Here is a 21,923-nt window from a genome sequence, read left to right on the forward strand (position 1 = left end):
CTTTTTCTTTTGTGAATGCTGTGTGCCTCTGTAGACACAATCTTTATTGACAATATTTACACAGGATTAGTTTTATCTGGAGACGTCATGTGATTCAGAACTGACTCCCCCGACGTCTGTGTTTCACGTGGCGCATTCACACGGGATAAACAAACTCTGTGTTTTACTTTCCGCTTCATTCCACTGATAGATAGATAGGTAGATAGGTTTTATTTGTCACATGCACAGTTATACATAGTACAATGCACAGTGAAATGTATTCCTGTACCTGCAGCCGGTAGTAAAAAAAATAAGTAGTACAGTAAAACAGTAGTAATTGCAAATTCCTTAACACACAAGGTAAACAATATAAGTGTAAATGTACACTGAGAAATATAGAATAAAATATAGACGGTAAAACTCAAGTGTAAACTTAGAGGGGGTGTAGTTTGTATATATATATACTAGGGCCGGGACTTTAACGCGTTAATTAAGATTAATTAATTACACAAAAATAACGCGTTAAACACTTTTTACGCATTTTAATCACACTTATTTTTGCACTGCGGAACGTTTCTCACTGGATGAGTTTCGGCGGACCGATTATACTGGAGCACCAACTAGCGTTCATTACTTCAGACAACAACAAACCACAGTGAACATGAACGAAGAAGCTGATGAGACCGCTTTGGTTGGCCCCGTGGATGGGAAATATGCTATTGCTACACTTAATGGCAAAATTGCACTGGTCTGTTGGACAAAAATAAACAATATTTTGTTGCTTAAGCTTATGTATTCAGTCATTATTCAATGGTATACTAAAAATCCATAGGAAAAAAATTACTTCTCACTCTTCTCAGGTCAAATATTTATATGCGATTAAAATGTGATTAATTTCGATTAATTAATTACAAAGCCTCTAATTAATTAGATTAATTTTTTTTAATCGAGTCCCAGCCCTAATATATACACATTTACAGTATTGAGCAGGTATGTGAGTAAAGTGCAGTGGTATTTAAGTCTGGTTAAGGCTCAGAGCTGAGCAGGCGGATGGCATGTGGATAGAAACTCTTCTTCAGCCTCTCAGTCTTTGTCCTCAGGCATCGGAAACGCCGACCTGATGGCAATAGGGAGGAGAGAGAGTGTCCGGGGTGACTGGGCTGTTTCAGGATCTTCTTGACCCTTAACGTTTGGTGTAAATATCCTGCAGGTTGGGGAGGGGGGTTCTGATGGTCCGCTCCGTTGAACGGACCACCCTCTTGAGGACCAGGAAGTCCTTCCTGGTACAGTTTCCCATCCAGGTGGTGATGCACCCACACAAGATGCTCTCGACGGTGCAGGTGTAAAAGATCCTGAGCACCTTGAGAGGGAGCTTAAAGTCTCTGAGGCGTCTGAGGAGGTAGAGACGCTGTCTGGTCTTCTTCACCATGGTGTTCAGGTGATGAGTCCATGACAGGTCCTGTGAGATGGTCACTCCCCCTGCATGTCAGAGGACGTTTTACACTTTTTGAGAGCTTTAGTTACTTTGCAAATTCTAATAGATAATAAAAAACATATTTTTGTTGCTACTGATCCCGGTGGAGAAATTGCGAACGACCTGTCAGTATTTAAATCAGACCCACCTTTACAGATGAACACATTCATGCTTGATGTAATGATTTCATCCGTCTAAATGGGGTGAATCTCGACTTTGCACCCTAACATCTGTCCAAACTTTGATTTACAAAACATCCTTCATGATTTTTAAGAGACAAGAGGTGGACAAAAGCCACGAATCGAACAAAAGTCTTGAAAAAGTATAAACGCACCCCTAAATCACAGAGATGCAGATTCGTACTGGATAAGTTTTATCACGGGACCTCTGAGTTACAGGAAATAGGGTAGGTAATTTGCGGTGTAATTTTTACTTTACAAATTACGGACATGGATGATTCACACGGGATTAAGATCACAGACGACCTCCGCAATTATTAGAAATGACATCAAAACAAAGCACCGATAGGAAGTATTGTTTTGATTAATGTGATATTATGATTTGTGACTCCACAAATTTCATTTTTGTTCAATTATATGTTGAATGTGAACTAAAATCAAAAGTGAAAGCCGTCTCAGAGAAGATTTCTCTCGTGCAAGAGGTGTTTTAATACCATACCTCAACTGCTAGAACGGGTTTTTCCTGCCTACACGATGGCTGGATAAGAGAGCTGAGCTGCTGTTTTTAGACTGGGTCTGAACACCGTACTGTGAGGAAGTTAGGCGCTAATGGGATCTGCTTTTTTTTCAAGAAAGCAAGAGTCAGGCGTTAGTTCTCAACTTCCTCAGTGGTTTTTAAGGTGTTTTTAATCTCAGTTTTTATCCATTAACCGTTCTGTAAAGATGGATGAGCCATCAGCGACGTCACCCGTTAGGTCTCCTGGGGATTTTTTAAGGTTTTGAAACGACTGCTCCACGACTGCAAATACTTGAAAGAATCTGAATCTACAGGCTGCATTCACTTCCAGCAATCACACTGATCCGCCACAACATTATGACCACTGACAGGAGAATGACGTGAATAACATTTAAATCATCTTGTTGACGATTCATTGTTCTGCTGGGAAACTTCTGGACCTGGCATTCATTGGTGTGGATGTTACTTAGACATGTAGCACCCACCTAGACCAGACCAGGCACCCCCACGCCATAGCAATGACACTCCTTGATGGCAGCAGGATGCAGCCACAAAAACGCTAAAACAAAAAACACGAAGAACAGCACAAGGTGTTGACCTGGCCTCCAAATTCACTAGATCCCAAACTGATCAAGTATCTGTGGGATGATCCACAGAGGCCCCTCCCCCCAAAGGCCCTCCCCACTAAAAAGACTCAAAAGGCCTATGTCCATTCTCTGATGAGTCACCACAAGGTAGACCTACACAATATTAGGAAGGTGGTCATAATGTTATGGCCTGATTGGTTTGGGTTTTTTAAAAAATTATTTTCTTGAATTGAAAAACAAGTAAAATTTAGATAAAATATTGTGTTTTGCTCCACACTACAGTCCAGTTGGTGGCGGTAATGTGTTTTTAATCTGGTCTGAAAACTCCCAGAATGAATAAAAGAAGAAGAAGAGGCAGCCCAGCACCAGGCAACACATCAATGCGGAGATGATAGTTATAACTTTAGCCTCCTAAAAACACCTGATGAGGTTCGTGTTGCAGATAAAATAAAAACAAAAAACCAGCAGCGATGTCTTCGAGGCAGTTTTTCAGACAGTTCATCAACGATCGACTAACCGCTGCAGCCGAAGAAACATTCACAGTCGTCAAAGAAACTCTGGTCCAGTACGAGGAGGAGGTCCAGCGACAGCGCAGATTTTTGGACATCATCCCGAAACCAGGGATAAAGTTACAAAGCGCAGGTATGTGAAAGCTTTTATGGATTTAAGTGAGGTTCGTGGCTGGTGAGGCGACGATTTACAATCATGAACCCAATGGAACAAATGGAACAGCTTAAATTGGCTGCTTCCACTCTAACTGGTTACGTTTCACATCTCAAATGAGCACACATATAGATATAAGGTTCATATCTGGCACAAGGAACTATGTCAAATCTATAGTGGTTAAGAGAAATTCATTCTTGTTCAACATGAGAATACCTAGTGAGAAACAAACACTTAAATATTTGAATTTAAAACCAAATCGTCACTGTGAGGAAAAAGAAGAAAATGACCACTCTTGCAATGAGGATCTTGAAGTCAGCGTCTCTTTATTCAAACAGTGCACAGAGTCTCACACAACACTAGGTCATGGGAGAGGAGCTTCTTCAATACACGTCATACTGCCTGTCATCAAACATGTTATCTGTTCTACTGGAAGAGGGAGTATCTTCAGGTGGCACCAAGGTCTCAGGCCTCCTGCACTCTCCTTGAACGAACAAGTTTTCTACAAAACAAGGCACATAATCGTACATGAATATAACCTGTTTGCTAAATCTAGTACCTAAACCCAATATTTTTTTATTCTGTTTATACTTTTTCACACAATTGTACAACTAAATACTTAAAAAGAAAAATATTTCAATGTGGAATTACATGGTTAAATGGATTGCATTAGTTATATAAAAAGAATACATACACAGGGAGCAAGTTACAACGTTTCCATCTGTTAATCAGTTAATACCACTTCTCTCAATTCTCAGCATTAACGTCATTTGGAATCCTTCTCTTGCAACTCACTTTAGATCACGTCCTGGCAGACATTCTTTTCATCTAACATCAAAAGCTGTTCCTGATACCTGTTCTCCCGGAGCATAACATCTCCTACCATCCGTCTAATCAATGCTTTGATACATGGTATGAAGCAACACATGACAACAAGGAAGAAAACAAGAAATGGCATCACTGGAGTAAGAAGTTTAAAAAATACCATGTACCATGGGCCAATTGTAAACCACGAGTCATTAGTCTTAAAATTTCTATTAACAGCATCACGTAGTGAAGTTAGATTAGCAATCGCCTGTTGAATCACTCCTCCATCCTCATCATTGTCAGGTACATAAGTGGTGCAGCAGGAAGTACCAATAAGGACACAAACCCCTCCTGTTGCAGCAGTAAGGTGGTCAAGCACAATGCGGTTCTGGAGTGTTATGGCTCGGAGGCCCTTCAGTTCCTGCCTCTGAGCCTCAAAAATAGATAATGTGGCATTCACAAACCCAGAGAATCGGTAGTTCATAGTCTCCATTCTTAGCATGAGCTTCCCCACGCCTAGAGATGGAAACAAAGATAAAACTACCTTTTCTCCAGTAGTCCACAGCTTATGGTCTTGAGGGACATCTGTTCCCCAAACTGAGTCATGTCTTTGAAAGGACCGTTTCCTCCGATGCCCTTCATTCAAATGAGGCTCTGCTGAGATAATGTAAGAATGGTCAGGCTCGAAGGACCAAATTATGTGAGGAAAAGAAGAAAATGACCACTCTTGCAATGAGGATCTTGAAGTCAGCGTTTCTTTATTCAAACAGTGCACAGAGTCTCACACAACACAAGGTCATGGGAGAGGAGCTCCCAGAACAGAAAAATGAAACAGCATTTACACACAATGATAGATTGTCTTCAATACACGTCATACTGCCTGTCATCAAACATGTTATCTGTTCTACTGAAAGAGGGAGTATCTTCAGGTGGCACCAAGGTCTCAGGCCTCCTGAACTCTCCTTGAACTAACAAGTGTTCTGCAAAACAAGGCACATAATCGTACATGAATATAACCTGTTTGCTAAATCTAGTACCTAAACCCAATATTTTTCTATCAGTCACCTTAATCAAATATATATATAGTAATATTGAGTTGTTAAATCTTCTGATGATTTGATCCATTTTGTTGTTGTTTTTTTTACTTTTTTTACATTAGCTAAAGGTCTAGTTTCTGACAATGTTTTAAGATCCCAACGCTGTCGCCCAGTTGACTCAGCGTAGAAGAAGAGTTACAGCATCGGCCCGTGAGTTACAGCATCGGCCCCCTTCCATGAGGCAGGAGTACTGGCTGCCTCATCTCGTGCTTCTTCAGCAGAGGTGGCTAAAATATTCACATTCTGTACTTAAGTAAAAGTACGGATACTTGTGTAAAAAAAAAAATAAAAAATACTCTGGTAAAAGTACTGATTCAACTCCTTTACCCAACTAAAAGTAAGAAAGTACAGGCTCTGAAATGTACTTAAGTAAAAAGTAAAAGTGATTTTGCCATTAATGGAACAATTCATCCGTTGATAATTTTGCAAAATGAGAAAGTTCTTGCAGAATAATCTAGACTGAATTGAACCAGATGTCCTAAACCGCTAGCTAGTGTTAGCTATAAACAGTGTGTTTCCATAGAATTGCTAACGTTGTAAACTAGCTTCCAAAAAAATCCTCAAAAAGCTAATGATAGCAACAGAAACCACACCATACATGAATTAGTTTTTTTCACATTAGACCAGTAGTTCTCACATAGTGGGGTCAGGTGGACTTTAAGTATTAGCGTCTTTATTGATGCTTGAATGATAAACAAGCTTCCAGTCACTAGGTGGCAGCAGAGCTCACACTAATCAACAGGCTGCCTGTTCAAAACAGTAGAAGAAGAACACAGGACACGAATCATCGACTTTCCTTCTCTAGTCCGATGCTAGTATATACAGTCAATGTGCTCTAGTCATGTCTGGTCCGATCATGTCACGTGTTTTACGTCTCGTCATCCGTGGATCAGCAAGACTAAATGTGTTACACTCACAGGGGCGCGTACCACCAAACTCTGGGCCCTGTACACTCTTAATGTCAGTGGGCCCCTATCCATGCCAGTGCACGGAGCACACGAGCAAAAACATAAAAAAGAAATAAAAGAAATTGGGGGCATTTATTTATAAATTAACAAGCATAAATCAGGTTTTAAGATAAAATCAGATCAGATTATATTAATAACTGGCTCTTTCATTCACTACCTGAATTGATGCATTTGTCCTACTTGTGCTCAAACACCTATAAACATTAGGCTACATCTGGTTTGTGTACTAACGCTTTGATCCATGACACATTTTGATTTAAAAACATTTATTCTTGAACAGGAGCCAACAACTGTACACAGAGAATCAAATCAAAAAATCGCATTTTTCAATAAAATTGTTCTTCAGCTTGCAGAAATAAAGCCTTGCTAAAGCCTTACACGAGATGTAAGGATGTAATTTACTGACTCTGGACTACGACAATGTTAACATTAATTGGATGCAGTTACGCAACAAGTAAACTCGGTTCACCTTTCGGAAAGAAAGCAGTTAACAGTTGCTTCCCCTCATTCTACCTTATTTCTTTTTCTGGTACCCCGATTTGTGTTTTTTGGGCGGCATGATGACGGCTAGCCTCCAGGTCATTCAATCTGCGCTCACTGACGTACTTGTCTATGGGCGGACTAAACCATTTTGCGTCTCCAAGAGGGGGCATTTGTGGAGTAGAGACTCTGGAGCCAAGGGGCGCTAGCATCTCCTCGCTACGTTAGCTTTGACAGACGCACAGTGCATACATGATCTAGGAGAAAACAAGTAAGACAAGAAAAGTCTTTATGAATCTTCAGAAAAGGACGTTTGTTCATGTAAGATTGGAACAGGACTCGGATCGGGCTGATACTCGGTGTTAGAAAATCTGTATCGGATCGAGACATCACAAATATTTAACCTTTTTGATGTGTTTCTTTATGTCTTCAGATGTCCCACAGCATCTTCACCATAAGGAGGAAGAAGAGGAGGTTCTTGTTGACCAGCAGCAGCCCCGTAACCAGGAGAAGAACTCCAGTCTGGGCCAAGAGGAACCAGAGTCTCCTGAGATTAAAGAGGAACCAGAGTCTCCTGAGATTGAAGAGGAACCAGAGTCTCCTGAGATTAAAGAAGAACCAGAGTCTCCTGAAATTAAAGAGGAACAAAAGGGACCAGAGTCTCCTGAGATTAAAGAGGAACAGGAGGAAATCTGGAGTGGCCACAGAGAACCAGAACCAAGCCAACAGCAGGAAGGATCAACAAGCAATGCAAAACCGAAGCTGACGAAGAGACATAACAGAGACAGAAGTAACACTGATGACGTAGACAACTCTTCCACGTCAGAGAGTCACGATAATCCAGACACACGTAAAAAGTCTGTAAAATGTGACGTTTGTGGAAAAGCATTTCGGTTTCTGTCTCAAATGATGAGTCATCGGCGAACGCACACGGGCGAGAAACCCTTTCGTTGCAAAACATGTGGGAAAAAATTTAGTCAGCCTTCTCATGTGACTGACCACAAGAAAATCCATACAGGGGAGAAGCCGCATTACTGCAAAGAATGCGGGAAAAGTTTTAGGCGACTCGATGCTTTGACCCTGCACATGAGAAGGCACACTGGCGAGAAACCGTTCCTTTGTAGCACCTGTGGGAAAGGATTTCTTACGGTATCGGTGTTAAAACGGCATCTAGCAATTCACAACAGTGGGAAGCCGTTTTCCTGCAAAATATGCGGGAGAGGTTTCAATAAAAGTGCTCGCTTAAATATCCACGTAAGAAGAAATCACAGAGGTGAGAACAGTAGGCGAACCGGGCAGCCGGCATTTGTTTATGACACAAGGGGGCGGCTTGGAAAAAAAAAAAAATGAATAAATCTCCACCGCTACATGATTCTTAAGAGACAAGAGGCACGAATTGAATAAAAGTCTAAATCACAGAGATGCAGATTCACATTGGATTAGTTTTATCGCAGGACCTCTGAGTTACAGGACAACAGTATTGTTTTGATTGATGTGACTGTTCGAATTTCATAATTGTGTTCATATGTTGAATGTGAACTAAAATAAAAAGTGAAAGTCGTCTCAGAGAGGATTTCTTTCATGCAACAGGTGTTTTAATACCATACCTCAACGGCTAGAACGGGTTTTTCCTGGACACAGGAACTTTCAGGTGCCACCCCCTACACCTGTCTATATGATGGCTGGATAAACGAGCTGAGCTGCTATTTTTAGACTGGGTTTGAACACCATACTGTGAAGTTAGAAGGCTGCAATCACTTCCAGCAATCACAATGCATCTTATACACCGATCCGCCACAACATTATGACCAGGAGAAGTGAATAACGTTGACCATCTTGTGACAGTTCAATGTTCTGCTGGGAAACTTCTGGACCTGGCATTCATTGGTGTGGATGTTACTTAGACATGTAGCACCCACCTAGACCAGACCAGGCACCCCCACCCCATAGCAATGACACTCCTTGATGGCATCAACCATCCTCAGCAGGATGCAGCCACAAAAACACTCAAAAACAACTTAAAAAAAAAAAAAAAGCATGAAGAACAGCACAAGGTGTTGACCTGGCCTCCAAATTCACTAGATCCCAAACTGATCACATATCTGTGGGATGATCCACAGAGGCCCCTGCCCTCAAAGATCCCCCCACTAACAATATTCAGAAGGCCCATGTCCATTCTCTGATGAGTCACGACAAGGGAGACCTACACAATATTAGGAAGGTGGTCATAATGTTATGGCCTGATTGGTATGTTTTTTTCATTTTCTGGCTTCTTGAATTGAAAAAAAGGTTAAATTTAGATAAAATATTGTGTTTTGCTCCACACTACAGTCCAGTTGGTGGCGGTAATGCGCCTTTAATCTGGTCTGAAAACTCCCAGAATGAACAACAGAAGAAGAAGAGGCAGCCCAGCACCAGGCAACACATCAATGCGGAAATGATAGTTATAACTTTAGCCTCGTGATTTGTCAACCTCCTAAAAACACCCGATGAGGTTCGTGTTGCGGATAAAATAAAAATAAAAACCAGCAGCGATGTCTTCGAGGCAGTTTTTCAGACAGTTCATCAACGATCGACTAACCGCTGCAGCCGAAGAAACATTCACAGTCGTCAAAGAAACTCTGGTCCAGTACGAGGAGGAGGTCCAGCGACAGCGCAGGTTTTTGGACATCATCCCGAAACCAGGGATAAAGTTACAAAGCGCAGGTATGTGAAAGCTTTTATGGATTTAATAATAATATTTAATAAAAAAAATGACACAAATCAACACACAGGGAGAAGTTTAAGTTGCATGAACTTATCCAGAAAGAAGAGATTTAGAGAAACAGGTCCATGAACAGGGAAATAAATTCACAGGATTAAAAATGGATTATTTATTTATTTTTTAAATATTTAAATATGAGTTTTGCCTCATGAATTAAAAAGAAAAAGAAAAAACACAACCACTTTTTTAAATGAACACCTGAAAAGGAAAAAGCATCATAACTGATGTCTGTTCATTAGTAATAAGAGCCCTTTTAAAATATTCTGTTCTTGTAGCTGAACAGAAGTTTTTATTTTTATTGTCCAGTTAAAAAAAAGTATAATTTAGCAGCTCTCTGGTTCAGCAGCAAATAAAACTAAAAGCTATAAAGATAAAGATAAAGATAAAAATTCAACAAGTGAGAAGTTTGTAATGATTCAGACTCAGTGAACACTGTTGGTTTATTTGCAAATATATATAAACCCTGAGAGCATGTCACCTTGAGAGTAGGGTGACATCAGGTTTCATACTCCACGCTCACGTTGGTTTCCTGCTGGTACACATTCAGCCAGTTGAAAAGCACTAAAACTTGTTTTTGTGTTGGCGTCGTGCTTATAATGCAAAACAGGAACTGTCAGGTTTGCACCTTGTAGGAAGTTAAATTCAGAGTTGTAGGCGGTACTGTAGAAGCACCTTGACTCTGGCTCGCTCTGTGAAAACGCCACCCAAACACTAGTTGGTCTAGAGGGGGGGGGTCCAACCTGGATCAGGTGTCCAGTCTATCACAGGGCTAACACAGAGAGACACTCACACCTACGACCAATGTAGAATCACCAATGAACTAACCAGCATGTCTTTGGACGGTGTGTTGTAAGTAAGACAAGAAAAGTCTTTATGAATGTGAGGGAAATTCTTAAATGTCCCTTATTATTTTAATATCATAAATGAAACCTAACATATGTGGATGCAACATTAGATTGTATGCAGGGTGGAAGCTTGTGTTATGGTCAGAAGCTCTGCCTTATGATAATCATGTGGTTGCAATGTATGAATGGATATGTTGTTGTATGCTCCATTGTATAATATGTTGTGAGAATTAACATAAGGAACTCATTTTAAGGAGTTCATCCTGAGGGGGTATTTGTAGTACCTCTTCTGTGTATTTGTGTTCTGGAAATAGGTCACTGTATATCACACAATGATGGGTAAAGTGAAGGAGAAGTGTTATGTGTGTCATGAGATGTATGTTGAGATGTTAGTACAATGAGTTGTGTCAAGTCATATGTGATCTTATGACGTGACTACAGATAAGAACATTGTTTAGGCTAGTAGAAAGGCTGAGGAGAGACTGCCTCTCTTCAGTCATCATCTGTTGCTGATGAGTGGCTCTTGCTTGCAAGCAATAAAGGTTTTCCAGAAAATAAATATTGTGTCATAACTTGGTATTTTGACCAACTCTCATCTGCATTAGACAAGCGTCTGATTTTCAGTTGCCACGACATGAATCTTCAGAAAAGGACGTTTGTTTATGTAAGATTGGAACAGGACTCAGATCGGGCCGATACTCGGTATTAGAAAATCTGTATCGGATTGAGACATCGCCAATGTTTAACCATTTTTATGTGTTTCTTTGTGTCTCCAGACGTCCCACAGCAGCTTCACCATAAGGAGGAGGAAGAGGAGGTTCTCATTGACCAGCAGCAGCCCTGTAACCAGGAGAAGAACTCCAGTCTGGGTCAGGAGGAACCAGAGTCTCCTGAAATTAAAGAGAAACAGGAGGAACCAGAGTCTCCTGAGATTAAAGAGGAACAGAAGGAAATCTGCACCAGTCAGGAAGGAGATCAGCAAGAGCTGGACCAGGAGACTGATGCATTTGAGGAAAGTGACCACAGAGAACCAGAACCAAGCCAACAGCAGGAAGGATCAACAAGCAATGCAAACCCGAAGCAGACGAAGAGACATAACAGAGACAGAAGTAACACTGATGACGCAGACAACTCGTCCACGTCAGAGAGTCACGATAACCCAGACACACGTAAAAAGTCTGTAAAATGTGACGTTTGTGGAAAAGCATTTCAGTATCGGTGTCAAATGGCGAATCACCGGCGAACGCACACGGGCGAGAAACCCTTTCATTGCAAAACATGTGGGAAAACCTTCAGTCAGCCTTGTCATTTAACTGACCACATGAGAACCCATACAGGGGAGAAGCCGCATTACTGCAAAGAATGCGGGAAAAGTTTTAGGCGGCGCGATGTTTTGACCATTCACATGAGAACGCACACTGGTGAGAAACCATACCTTTGTAACATCTGTGGCAAAGGATTTGCTGACCGATCTACATTAAAAACGCACTCAGTAATCCACAGTAGTGACGAGACGTATCCTTGTGAAACATGCGGGAAAACATTCAGTCGAAGTGCTCATTTGTCTGCCCACATGAAAACCCACACCAATCAGAAGCCCTACCGGTGCAGCGAGTGTGGGAAATATTTCAAGCACACCTGTACTTTAAACGCCCACATGAAAACTCACGCAGGCGAGAAGCCGTACTCCTGCAAAACTTGCGGGAAGAGTTTCAGTCGAGGAGATACTTTGACTATTCACGAGAGAAGTCACACGGGGGACAAACCGTACCCTTGCAACACCTGTAAGAAAAGATTCAAGGATTATTCAACGCTGAGACATCACATAAGAGTGCACACGGGTGAGAAGCGTCACTGCTGTAAGACTTGTGGAAAAAGAATTGTTGGCCTATCAAAATTTGAAAAGCACATGAAAACTCACGGAGATGAAATGTTGTGAGACTGTCAGAGTACCATGGAACCTCAGAGAAGTGTGATGTATTTTGACTTAACAGTATAAAAAAATGGAAAAACGTTTGAGCCTTTTGACTTTTGACAAGCAACTTTTTTCCCACCTCACCTCCTTTAAGTTTGTTCATTTGGCAACATAAACTGTTGAAAAATCATGATTTATAAATACACATACACATACTTTTTACTCCACTTATTTGCCGATTGTGAACACTTTTCATTTATTCACACTTTTGTGTTTCATTTGATATTTTTACGTATTTTGTAACTTCACACAGATCTATTGTAGAAAATGTTAAATCAAAGATGCTATATAAATAAATTTTATTTTAATAATGAAGTTTGATAACAGGTTTTAGCACTAATGAATGCTGTACATCTCTGGACTAGTCCACCGTGCGTGGAAGAAAAATAAAAATGTTCCCTTCTCAGCAACGTTTGTTAACATGAATATTTCTTTCAGTGCTGTTTGTATGTAAGACGTAGTTATACATGTTGTTGATATTTATTCTAACAATAAAACTTAGCAAAGTGAATTTATGAACGTTCACCAAGGTCGACCTGTGTGTCTGGTTTGACACTAACCTAAGTTTTAAGTCTTGGATAACTAAACTAGTAATCCTGTTTTTACCAAGAGAAACATTTCCATTTCTTTTTAAAGACGGACTCTATTTTAATTTTTTTTTTTTGATGATTGATTGTTATAATAGCCGTTTTGAACAATAAATCATTCTCTTGACTTCAGACAGTGCGAAATTTAGCTTCCAGGCAAAACAAAAGAGGACAGGGCGTTTGTAGTTAGCGTCCCGCGGCTGTGGAATTATCTATCCGAGGAAATCAGGTCACACGTGGTCTCCTTTAAATCTCTTAAAACATACTTCTTTCTGGAGTTTGATTGACTTTTTATTAGTTTTTTTAATACAATTTTGAGTGTTTTATTGTTTTTATTATTATTATTATTATTATTATTAAGATTATGTAACTTACATGGTTGTCCAACGATGGCCCAGATTGGATCCAAATCACACACACGTTAAATCTCCAACAATTTTCATTTTATGCGCTTTACTATAGTATTATATGGGTAAATATTAGAATTTATAAACCATAACATTTGGAAAAACAATATATTTGAAATAAAATATTAGTTTTTTTGTTTGTTTATATTGTTTGTTGTTTTTTCTGTATAATCTCTTCCTCCAGAAGAAGAAAAAGAAGCCGTCAAAGAAAATTCAGTTGAAGGCGGAACTGAAAGCCTGCCCACTGCCTACCCGGGAAGTAAACAGTGTGACACCCGGCGGAAATAAACAGAGCGCGCTAGTAGCTTTAGCTTTTTTTTTTTTTTTGGAGTTTGTCCACATCGTAGCAGACTGTTGCGTGTCGTCACACCGTGAATAAATACTTCAGTTATTAGAATGACGGTGTCTTCCGGTCGGCGGTTCACACATGTCGATCGACGATCGATTAATTGCGGCTGCTGAGGAAACAACCACAGCCGTTGGAGAAGACGTCGATCCTCAGCTCAGACTGAAACAGACATAAAGTCACATATGGCAGGTTTGTAAAACTATAAATGTCCTTTATACACTTATTAGGGAATATGCTAAAATGAATCTACATGCTATAACGAAGCTAACTAACAAAGCTACAGTAGAGTAAAGCTAGTATGCTAATGGTACAATAATATGCTGTTGTGTTTGTGTATTTGTGGTGTTTTGGTTTAACACAGCTGTGCTTAGCCTAGCCACTGTGGGAAGTTCATGTAATTAGTTAAAGCTAAACTAAACTCAAAGTGTCAGAGATTCATAAATAGAGCCTCGTTACGAAACTCAAATACGAGTTCTATTTGGATTTTATATTTTATTAGGGGGTTTGTTTCAAATGATGCAAAGAAGAAAAAGCAATCGGAGCCATTTTGTTGTTCACAAATTTAACTCTAAGGCGCACAGGTGACGTGTATGACTACTTCTGTCCATCTTCAGCATAAGCCCCGCCCCTAAACGATTTGATTGGCTCGCCAGATGTTAGCTGGAGCATAATCAGTTCCCAAGGGAGAGACTCCAGATAAAACTCTCCGTTAGGGGTTTCAATGATTTCAGATTTTCTTTTTCAAAGTCGAATATTATGTGTTTATTGCAGTTGTACGCTCATGATAATAAATAAATAAAACACTATTGTAGCTGAACGTTGTAAACCATTGTAAGAGTGATTAATAGAACAGACAGAACGCATTAAATCATAAATTCCTTGGTGCAAGTAATTAAATAAGCCTTAAATGTCAGAACTGTGGTGAAAACGAACCAAGAATTTTGGCCCTCCCCTGCTTTCAGCAAAATCTGGGAGTCTAGGAGCCTTGAAGCGAGAGCATAGGAGGATACTGGTTTCTTTTCTGATGACAAACTACTAAAAAGATGGACGAAAACAAAATTACATTGACAGAAAGCAACAAGGAAAACGAAATAACCTTTCTGTTGTGTTCCTTTTGTCTGTCCAGACGTCCCACAGCAACATGACTTTAAGGAGGAGGAGCTCTCTGACCAGGAGAGGAATTCCAGTCTGGGCCAGGAGGAACCAGAGCCTCCTCAGATTAAAGAAGAACAGGAGGAAGTAGAGCTTGTGCAAATTAAAGAGGAGCAGGAGGAACCAGAGCTCATACAGATTAAAGAGGAACAGGAGGAACTCTGGACCAGTCAGGACGGAGAGCAGCTTGAAGTGAAGCAGGAGACTGATACCGTCATGGTGACGACTGGTTACGAGGAAAAGAGTGACCAGAGTGAACCAGAACCAAATGCCTCTGAAGATGAGAGTCAAGACTCAGGATCAGCTAGAAATGCAGAAGGGTCAAGTCAAGATGATAGTTTGACTGTTCACTTGTTGGTCGGTGCAAAGCTATACTCTTGCACAATTTGTGCTAAAAGTTTTAGTCAAAGCAGCCACTTGACTGTCCACATGAGAACTCATTCGGGTGAGAAGCCGTATCCTTGTTACAGCTGTGGAAAAAGATTTACTGACCCATCATCGTTGAAAAAGCACGAGGTCGTCCACAAAGCTGAGAAACCATATTCTTGCCCGACATGTGGGAAGAGTTTCAGTCAAAGTGGTAACGTGACCGTCCATATGAGAACTCATACGGGCGAGAGGCCGTATTCCTGCAAAACATGCGACAGGTGTTTCAGTCAAAAGGGTGATCTGACCGCTCACATGAGAACGCACACAAATGAGAAACCGTATTCTTGTGAAACATGTGGGAAAAGCTTCAGTCGAAGTAGTTACTTAACTGTCCACCAGAGAACTCACACGGGTGAGAAACCCTTCGATTGCAAGATATGCGGGAAGAGTTTCAGTCGAAGTGGCCACGTTACCGTCCACATGAGAGCTCATACGGGTGAGAAACCGTATTCCTGCAAAATCTGTGGGAAGCGTTTCATTCAAAGTGGCGTTTTGAATGTCCACATGAGAACTCACACGAATGAGAAACCGTATTCTTGCAAAATTTGTGGGAAAAGATTCAGACGAAGAGATCATTTAGATCTTCACACACACTACACCTCACACGAATGAGAAGCTGTATCCTTGTAACTTCTGTGAAAAAAAAAAAAAAAAGATTTGTTGACTCATCAAATTTGAAAATTGGTACAAGAATTCATACATATTCATTGTGCTGCCTTTATATGGCAAATCATGTACAATCTTGCATCTGTGTGAACAGGTGCAAACTTCTATAATAAAGAGCAATGTTGCCATGAATTCTCCGAGTTACACTATGGGCTGCAACACAGGCTTCTTTTACAATTGTGAAAATAATTAGCACAAAGAAAATACTTTAAAGTTTATTTTTGCTGTGTATTGCAACTGTTGTGCCTGAAGTATGTTCTGAAGATATCTCAATAACCTGAAGACTCTTAGACAGGTGGTCCAGCTCATGCATCATCATCACCTTATGGACATTATGTCCATAACTGTAAATGTCTCAGTTGTATTAAAACTTTATTTTTGAAGATGTCATGTTAAAGATTGCATATACAGTAAATAAACTTTGCTGTGAACGGATATTCCCAAATTGCAGGCTCGAGATTTTGTACGTTCTTTTGTACGTTCTGTCTCTGACACAACTCACATAATCATCTTTAAGAAAGTACACATCTGCACCAAGTTGGGGGTATTGGTACTGTTTGGTTCACACTGAATTTCTGATTTTTTTTTGTGAGTATGTGGACAACTTAGTTGGTGGTTGATAAACTGTTCATCAAGGCTCTAGTCCTCTCAATTGAACATGGTTGTCTTACGATGGCCCAGACTTGATATAAATTACATTCTTCACTTTAATAACACAAGTTTTGATGTGATACATATTTGATTTACTATATTACTTAGTCAAATGTCAGACTTTGTAGTTTTGTTGAAAAGGACATACAGGTGGCAAAATTCTAGTTCAAACTGACATTTAGTTATGTGCCAAAGAGCTTGAAGTCTCCGGGTTAGCCCGCCATTGGTTAGCCCAGTGGTTAGCCAATGGTTATGCACTGGCACAGATAGTAAGCCGGAGCAATAACAATATATGTGATAATAAAACAAAAACAAAAAAAACAAAAAAAAAACAAAGAGAATGTAAGAATGCAAGATGCACAGTGATCGTTTACTCACATAATATGACCTCTACCACAGTAAATTTTGTCGAAGGTGGCACCTTAAGTGAACATTTGGTGGAAATGACTACAAAAAAGCTCATATTATTAATTATTTGAAGTTGTGGAGAACTTTGTTGAAGATAGTGGTGTAAACGACTACTTAAGGAACCCAAGTTTGGTCAGAGGAAACATTTTAGTGTTTAATTCAATTCAATCTAACAGCATCACAGACTACATCCTCCAAAATGATCATGCAGGTGAATTAACACCTTTTTGATTCTGTTTCAAAGTCAACTCTTTTCCCAAGCGGAACGAGAAGCTAACTCAGTGCCTCCACCGGATTTATTTAAGTGTGACACGCAGCGGACGTGCTCAGAATGCGCTGGTAGCATCGTCTTTGTGTACGTCGTGTCGCAGATAAACACTCGATACTTTGTTGCAGCAACAATGTCTTCCGTCCAGTATCTGAGGCGGCTGATCAACGATCGACTAACCGCTGCTGCCGACGACATATTCACATTGTTCGAAGAGGCCGTCGCCCAGTACGAGGAAGAGATCGATCGTCAGCGCAAACAGTTGGACACCGTCATGAAACCGGAGATAAAGTTACAAAGAACAGGTGTGTTCAGCGCCAGGGTTTAGTCAAGCCCTCTCTTTTGTAGTTCCTTGTTTTAGGGTCTACCATAAACCAAAACCACATCCTTGTACTGTTAAGTCTTCCTCCTCTCTGGTTTAAATTGCGGTTGGCCACCATCAAGACTACTACCACTACCGCCTCTTCTTCTTGTTCTGTTTGAGTGGCAGTTGGATATTGTCAAAGCCGCCAAAAATCTGCAGAAGAAGAACAAAAATCAATAACTTTACTCTTGAAAATGATGTTATGGACATAAACAACAGTCTTACGTGCCCTTCCACTGCTCTCCACTCATGCCCTCTTTTTTACAAGTAGTATTATAGTGTATATTTATGAGTGATGTTTGTGAGACGACAGTTTCATAGTCTGAAAAACACTCAATCATAGCTCCTGTCCGAAAAGAGGCCAGAGGATAGTCAGTGGAAGTCACTAATGGCATGTGGATACATAGGTTCTATGAGTCAAGTCAGTCGCATGGTACTTAAAGGGGAACTGCTGTTTTTTTACAACCTGGACCTTATTTCTGGCATAAAATACGATCGTTTACTCACCCATATAACTTTTGTGTAATTTGTATTCCTTCAGGAGATATTTAGATCTGCGTATATCCATATAGTGGGAGTGAATGGGGCACCGAAACACAGCCTCTAAATAACGCATTAACTCCCACGAAACTCGTTCATTTCACCAATATTTTGTTATCGTACGCTAGTGCTATTCCCTGTTGAGTCCTGAGTTACCTGTTATCATCATCATCATCATCCAGGGTCTTTATTGATTGACCTGCAGACCTCGGATGATGTCTTCCGACCTGGATGATGTCATCTCTGAGCGCCGTGTGCTACTGCTACTGCTATGGTTTGTCCACAATCTCAGAATTGGAAAAATATTCAGGCATGTTGCAAAAAACTAGCAGATATTACGTTATTTAGAGGCTGCGTTTCGGTGCCCCAGTCACTCCCACTATATGGATATACGCAGATCTAAATATCACACGAAGGAATACAAATTACACAAAAGTTATATGGGTGAGTAAACGACCGTATTTTATGCCAGAAAGTTTGTAAAAAAACAGTAGTTCCCCTTTAACCCTTGTAATTCCACTTAAGAACAGCAACAGCTGGTTTAAATATTATTAATGTTAGCACTGATGCCTCACAGCAAGAAGGTTCTGGGTTCTAATCCAAGGTCCGACCGGGGCCTTACTGTGTGGAGTTTTCATGTTCTCTCTGTGTCTGCGTGGGTTCTCTCCAGGTACTCCAGCTTCCTCCCACCGTCCAAAGACATGCTGGTTAGGTTCAGCTGCCGGGACTGGTGTATGGACAGTATGCAAGGCTCAAAAATGGCATATGATTGGTGGGGTTTATCTGTCATTACTTCAGTAACCTTTTTTTTGTGTTCCCTTGTGTCTCCAGCAGACTTACCACAACAACACGACAGTCAGGAGGAGGAGGAGGAGAAGGTGGAGGAGGTTCTTGTGGACCAGCAGCCCTGTAACCAGGAGAGTAACTCCAGTCCGGACCAGGAGGAACCAGAGCCTCCACAGATTAAAGAGGAACAAGATGAACTCTGCGTCAGTCCCAAAGAACTTTGCAGCAATCAGGAGGAAGAGGAGCTTGAAGTGAAGGAGGAGATTGATATTCTTATGGTGACTTCTGCTTGTGAAGAAAGTGACCACAGTGAACCAGAACCAAACAGTGACTTCTCTCACAACTTTCCTGCAGCTGAGAACCGATACCAGGAAGAAAGTGAGCATGTAGACTCAGGATCGAGTAGTAATGTGGAGCTGGAGTACATCTTTCCCCTGTCAGAGGCTCAGTGTAATACAGATAAAAAGTCTGTAGTATGTAACGTATGTGGCAAAACTTATAAGTATCAGTCTGAACTCGTCATACATCAGAGAATCCATACAGGCGAGAAGCCGTATTCTTGCAAGATATGCGGGGAAAGTTTCGGACGAAGCACTTATTTAAACGTCCACATGAGAATGCACACAGGTGAGAGGCCATACTCCTGCAAGATATGCGGGAAGAGTTTCAGTCAAAGCGCTAATTTAATTAGCCACATGAGAACTCATACGGGTGAGAAGCCGTATTCTTGCGAAACGTGCGGGAAAAGTTTCAGCCGAAACACTCATTTAAACATGCACATGCGGATGCACACAGGCGAGAGGCCGTACTCCTGCGAAATATGCGGGAAAACCTTCAGTCGACAAGCTAATCTAATTAGCCACACGAGGACTCACACGGGCCAGAAGCCGTATTCCTGCGAAATATGCGGGGAAGGTTTCAGACGAAGCACTTATCTAATTGTCCACATGAGAACGCACACAGGCGAGAGGCCGTATCCCTGCGAAATATGCGGGAAAAGTTTCAGTCAGAGTGCGAGTTTAGCCAGCCACATGAGAACGCACACGGGCGAGAAGCCGCATTCCTGCGAAATATGCGGGAAAAGTTTCACTCAGAGTACTAATCTACTTACCCACATGAGGACTCACACGGACGGGGACCTGTTTCATTGTAATGTGTGTGGGATGAAATTTTTCGATCTATGGGTGTTTCAGATGCATATGAAAACTCACGCAGGTGAGGAGCCGTATTCCTGCGAAACGTGGGCAAACTGTCAGACAGTGTTATAGTTTCACTGTATGCATGAGAAATCTTTATAATACATGTGGAAAATTACTTACTAATACGGATGCACCGAAAAATTTTGGCCGGAAATCGAAAATGCACTTTTGGGTCATTTTCGGCCCAAAATTGCTGCGGTTGTTGCTTACGCGTGTTGTTTCGACGATAAAAGTCAGAAATTTTTGCATCATTTTTTTGGCCCAAAAAAATGACAACTGCAGCAATTGTCGGCCGAAAATGCACTTTTTGGCCATTTTCGGCCGACAATTGCTGCGGTTGTTGCTTGCACATGTTGTTTCGGCGATAAAAGTCTGAAAATGCACTTTTGGGCTATTTTCGGCCGAAAATTCATTGCTGAAACAACACGGCCAAAACAGGATGTTGTGATGATCCAAGCAACAACCACAGCAATTGTTGGCTGAAAATGGCCAAAAAGTGCATTTTCGGCAGACACGTGTTGTTTCGGCGATAAAAGTCTGAAAATTTTCGGCCGAAAATGCACTTTTGGGCCATTTTTGGCCGAAAATTCATCGCTGAAACAACACGGCCGAAACAGGATGTTGTGATGATGCAGGCAACAACTGCAGCAATTGTCGGCTGAAAATGCACTTTTTGGCCATTTTTGGCCAAAAATTGTTGCAGTTGTTGCTTACACGTGTTATTTCGGCGATAAAAGTCCGAAAATTTTTGGCCGAAAACGCACTTTTGGGCCATTGTCGGCCGAACATTTATCGCCGAAACAACACGGCCGAATCAAGATGTTGTGATGATGCAAGCAACAACCGCAGCAATTTTTGGCCGCAAATTGCCCAAAAGTGCATTTTCGGCCGAAAAATTTCGATGCATCCCTACTTACTAACACATGTACATATTAAATTTCACATTTCTGAGAAACCATATTCTTGCAACATGTGGGAAAAGTTTCAATCAGACTGGCTCTTTGCCTGCCCACCTGAAAACAAGCGAGAAGCTGGGAAACTCAGATCTTTAAAAAATGTCTTCATCTGTTTTGTGACTGCCTAAACTCATACTTTATATTGTAGAAAATGTTTTATAAAAGGCGGTGGTGCTCTATAAATAAAGTTTCTTTATTTCTTTCTAAGTGTTTTTAATTCAAAAAGTGTTCTTCTCCATCAAATATTCACCACATGGCGACTTGCCTGACAGAATCTGACCCTGTGCCTCGATCTAAAGGGCATACTAGATGGTGTTCCTACTTTACAACAATGTGCAATATGCCATGTGAGCTAATTTCCCTGGGGAGATAAATTGTGTTAAAGGTATATTATCTGGGATGTGTGTTTTTCTTTCATGTCGACATTGTTGACAACTCTGCCGTGTTAGAGAGTTGTATCAATTCCTGACATTTAAAGGTGCACGAGTATCCACACAAGATCTCACACAGAGGAGAAACCCTTTAATTGTAACACCAAAAAGGGGTAAAATCAGAGCCGGCCCAAGCTTCCATGGGGCCCTAAGCAACATTTGATTTCGGGGCCCATTTTGTTGCATTTTATTGTGAATTAATTATTGGCATTTAAGAGACATATGATATCTGGCAGGTGAGATGCCAGCAGTTTAAAGGATTAATCTCCAGTTAATGAGTTTATGATAATCTCACGTAATCTGTTGTTACCCCGATCACAAGAAAGCAACACTTGATGTTCAGGGATAACGTGGTGCAGTTGTGAGTCACCTTCAACGACCAATGCGGTTTTCTT

General features: G+C 40.9%; 4 protein-coding genes across 5 annotated transcripts; all 4 read left to right on the forward strand.

The window, feature by feature from the left end:
- Positions 1-3,029: 3,029 nt before the first annotated feature.
- On the forward strand, positions 3,030-8,516 carry LOC311508529 (uncharacterized protein). Its single transcript, XM_084573323.1, has 2 exons — positions 3,030-3,378; positions 7,185-8,516. The coding sequence occupies exons 1-2, from the start codon at positions 3,207-3,209 to the stop codon at positions 8,099-8,101; spliced, it is 1,089 nt and encodes a 362-aa protein (XP_084429449.1). The 5' UTR covers positions 3,030-3,206; the 3' UTR covers positions 8,102-8,516.
- A 661-nt stretch (positions 8,517-9,177) lies between these two features.
- Positions 9,178-12,691, forward strand: LOC311508527 (uncharacterized protein). The gene is made up of 2 exons (XM_084573321.1): positions 9,178-9,457; positions 11,137-12,691. The coding sequence occupies exons 1-2, from the start codon at positions 9,286-9,288 to the stop codon at positions 12,297-12,299; spliced, it is 1,335 nt and encodes a 444-aa protein (XP_084429447.1). The 5' UTR covers positions 9,178-9,285; the 3' UTR covers positions 12,300-12,691.
- Positions 12,692-13,631: 940 nt separating this feature from the next.
- LOC311508530 (uncharacterized protein) lies at positions 13,632-16,629 on the forward strand. Its single transcript, XM_084573324.1, has 2 exons — positions 13,632-13,867; positions 14,805-16,629. Exons 1-2 carry the CDS (start codon positions 13,861-13,863, stop codon positions 15,869-15,871), a joined length of 1,074 nt encoding a protein of 357 aa, XP_084429450.1. The 5' UTR covers positions 13,632-13,860; the 3' UTR covers positions 15,872-16,629.
- Positions 16,630-17,163: 534 nt separating this feature from the next.
- LOC311508274 (uncharacterized protein) lies at positions 17,164-20,399 on the forward strand. Of its 2 annotated transcripts, none has more exons than XM_084572978.1 (2): positions 17,164-17,557; positions 18,988-20,399. In XM_084572978.1, exons 1-2 carry the CDS (start codon positions 17,386-17,388, stop codon positions 20,208-20,210), a joined length of 1,395 nt encoding a protein of 464 aa, XP_084429104.1. In that variant the 5' UTR covers positions 17,164-17,385; the 3' UTR covers positions 20,211-20,399. The 2 variants fall into 2 exon arrangements, with proteins under 2 accessions (XP_084429104.1, XP_084429105.1); XM_084572979.1 differs by having other exon boundaries at positions 18,991-20,399.
- The last annotated feature ends 1,524 nt before the right edge of the window (positions 20,400-21,923 follow it).

Source organism: Chelon labrosus (genome assembly GCF_963514085.1).
Source record: "Chelon labrosus genome assembly, chromosome: 23".
NCBI classification, from domain to species: domain Eukaryota; kingdom Metazoa; phylum Chordata; class Actinopteri; order Mugiliformes; family Mugilidae; genus Chelon; species Chelon labrosus.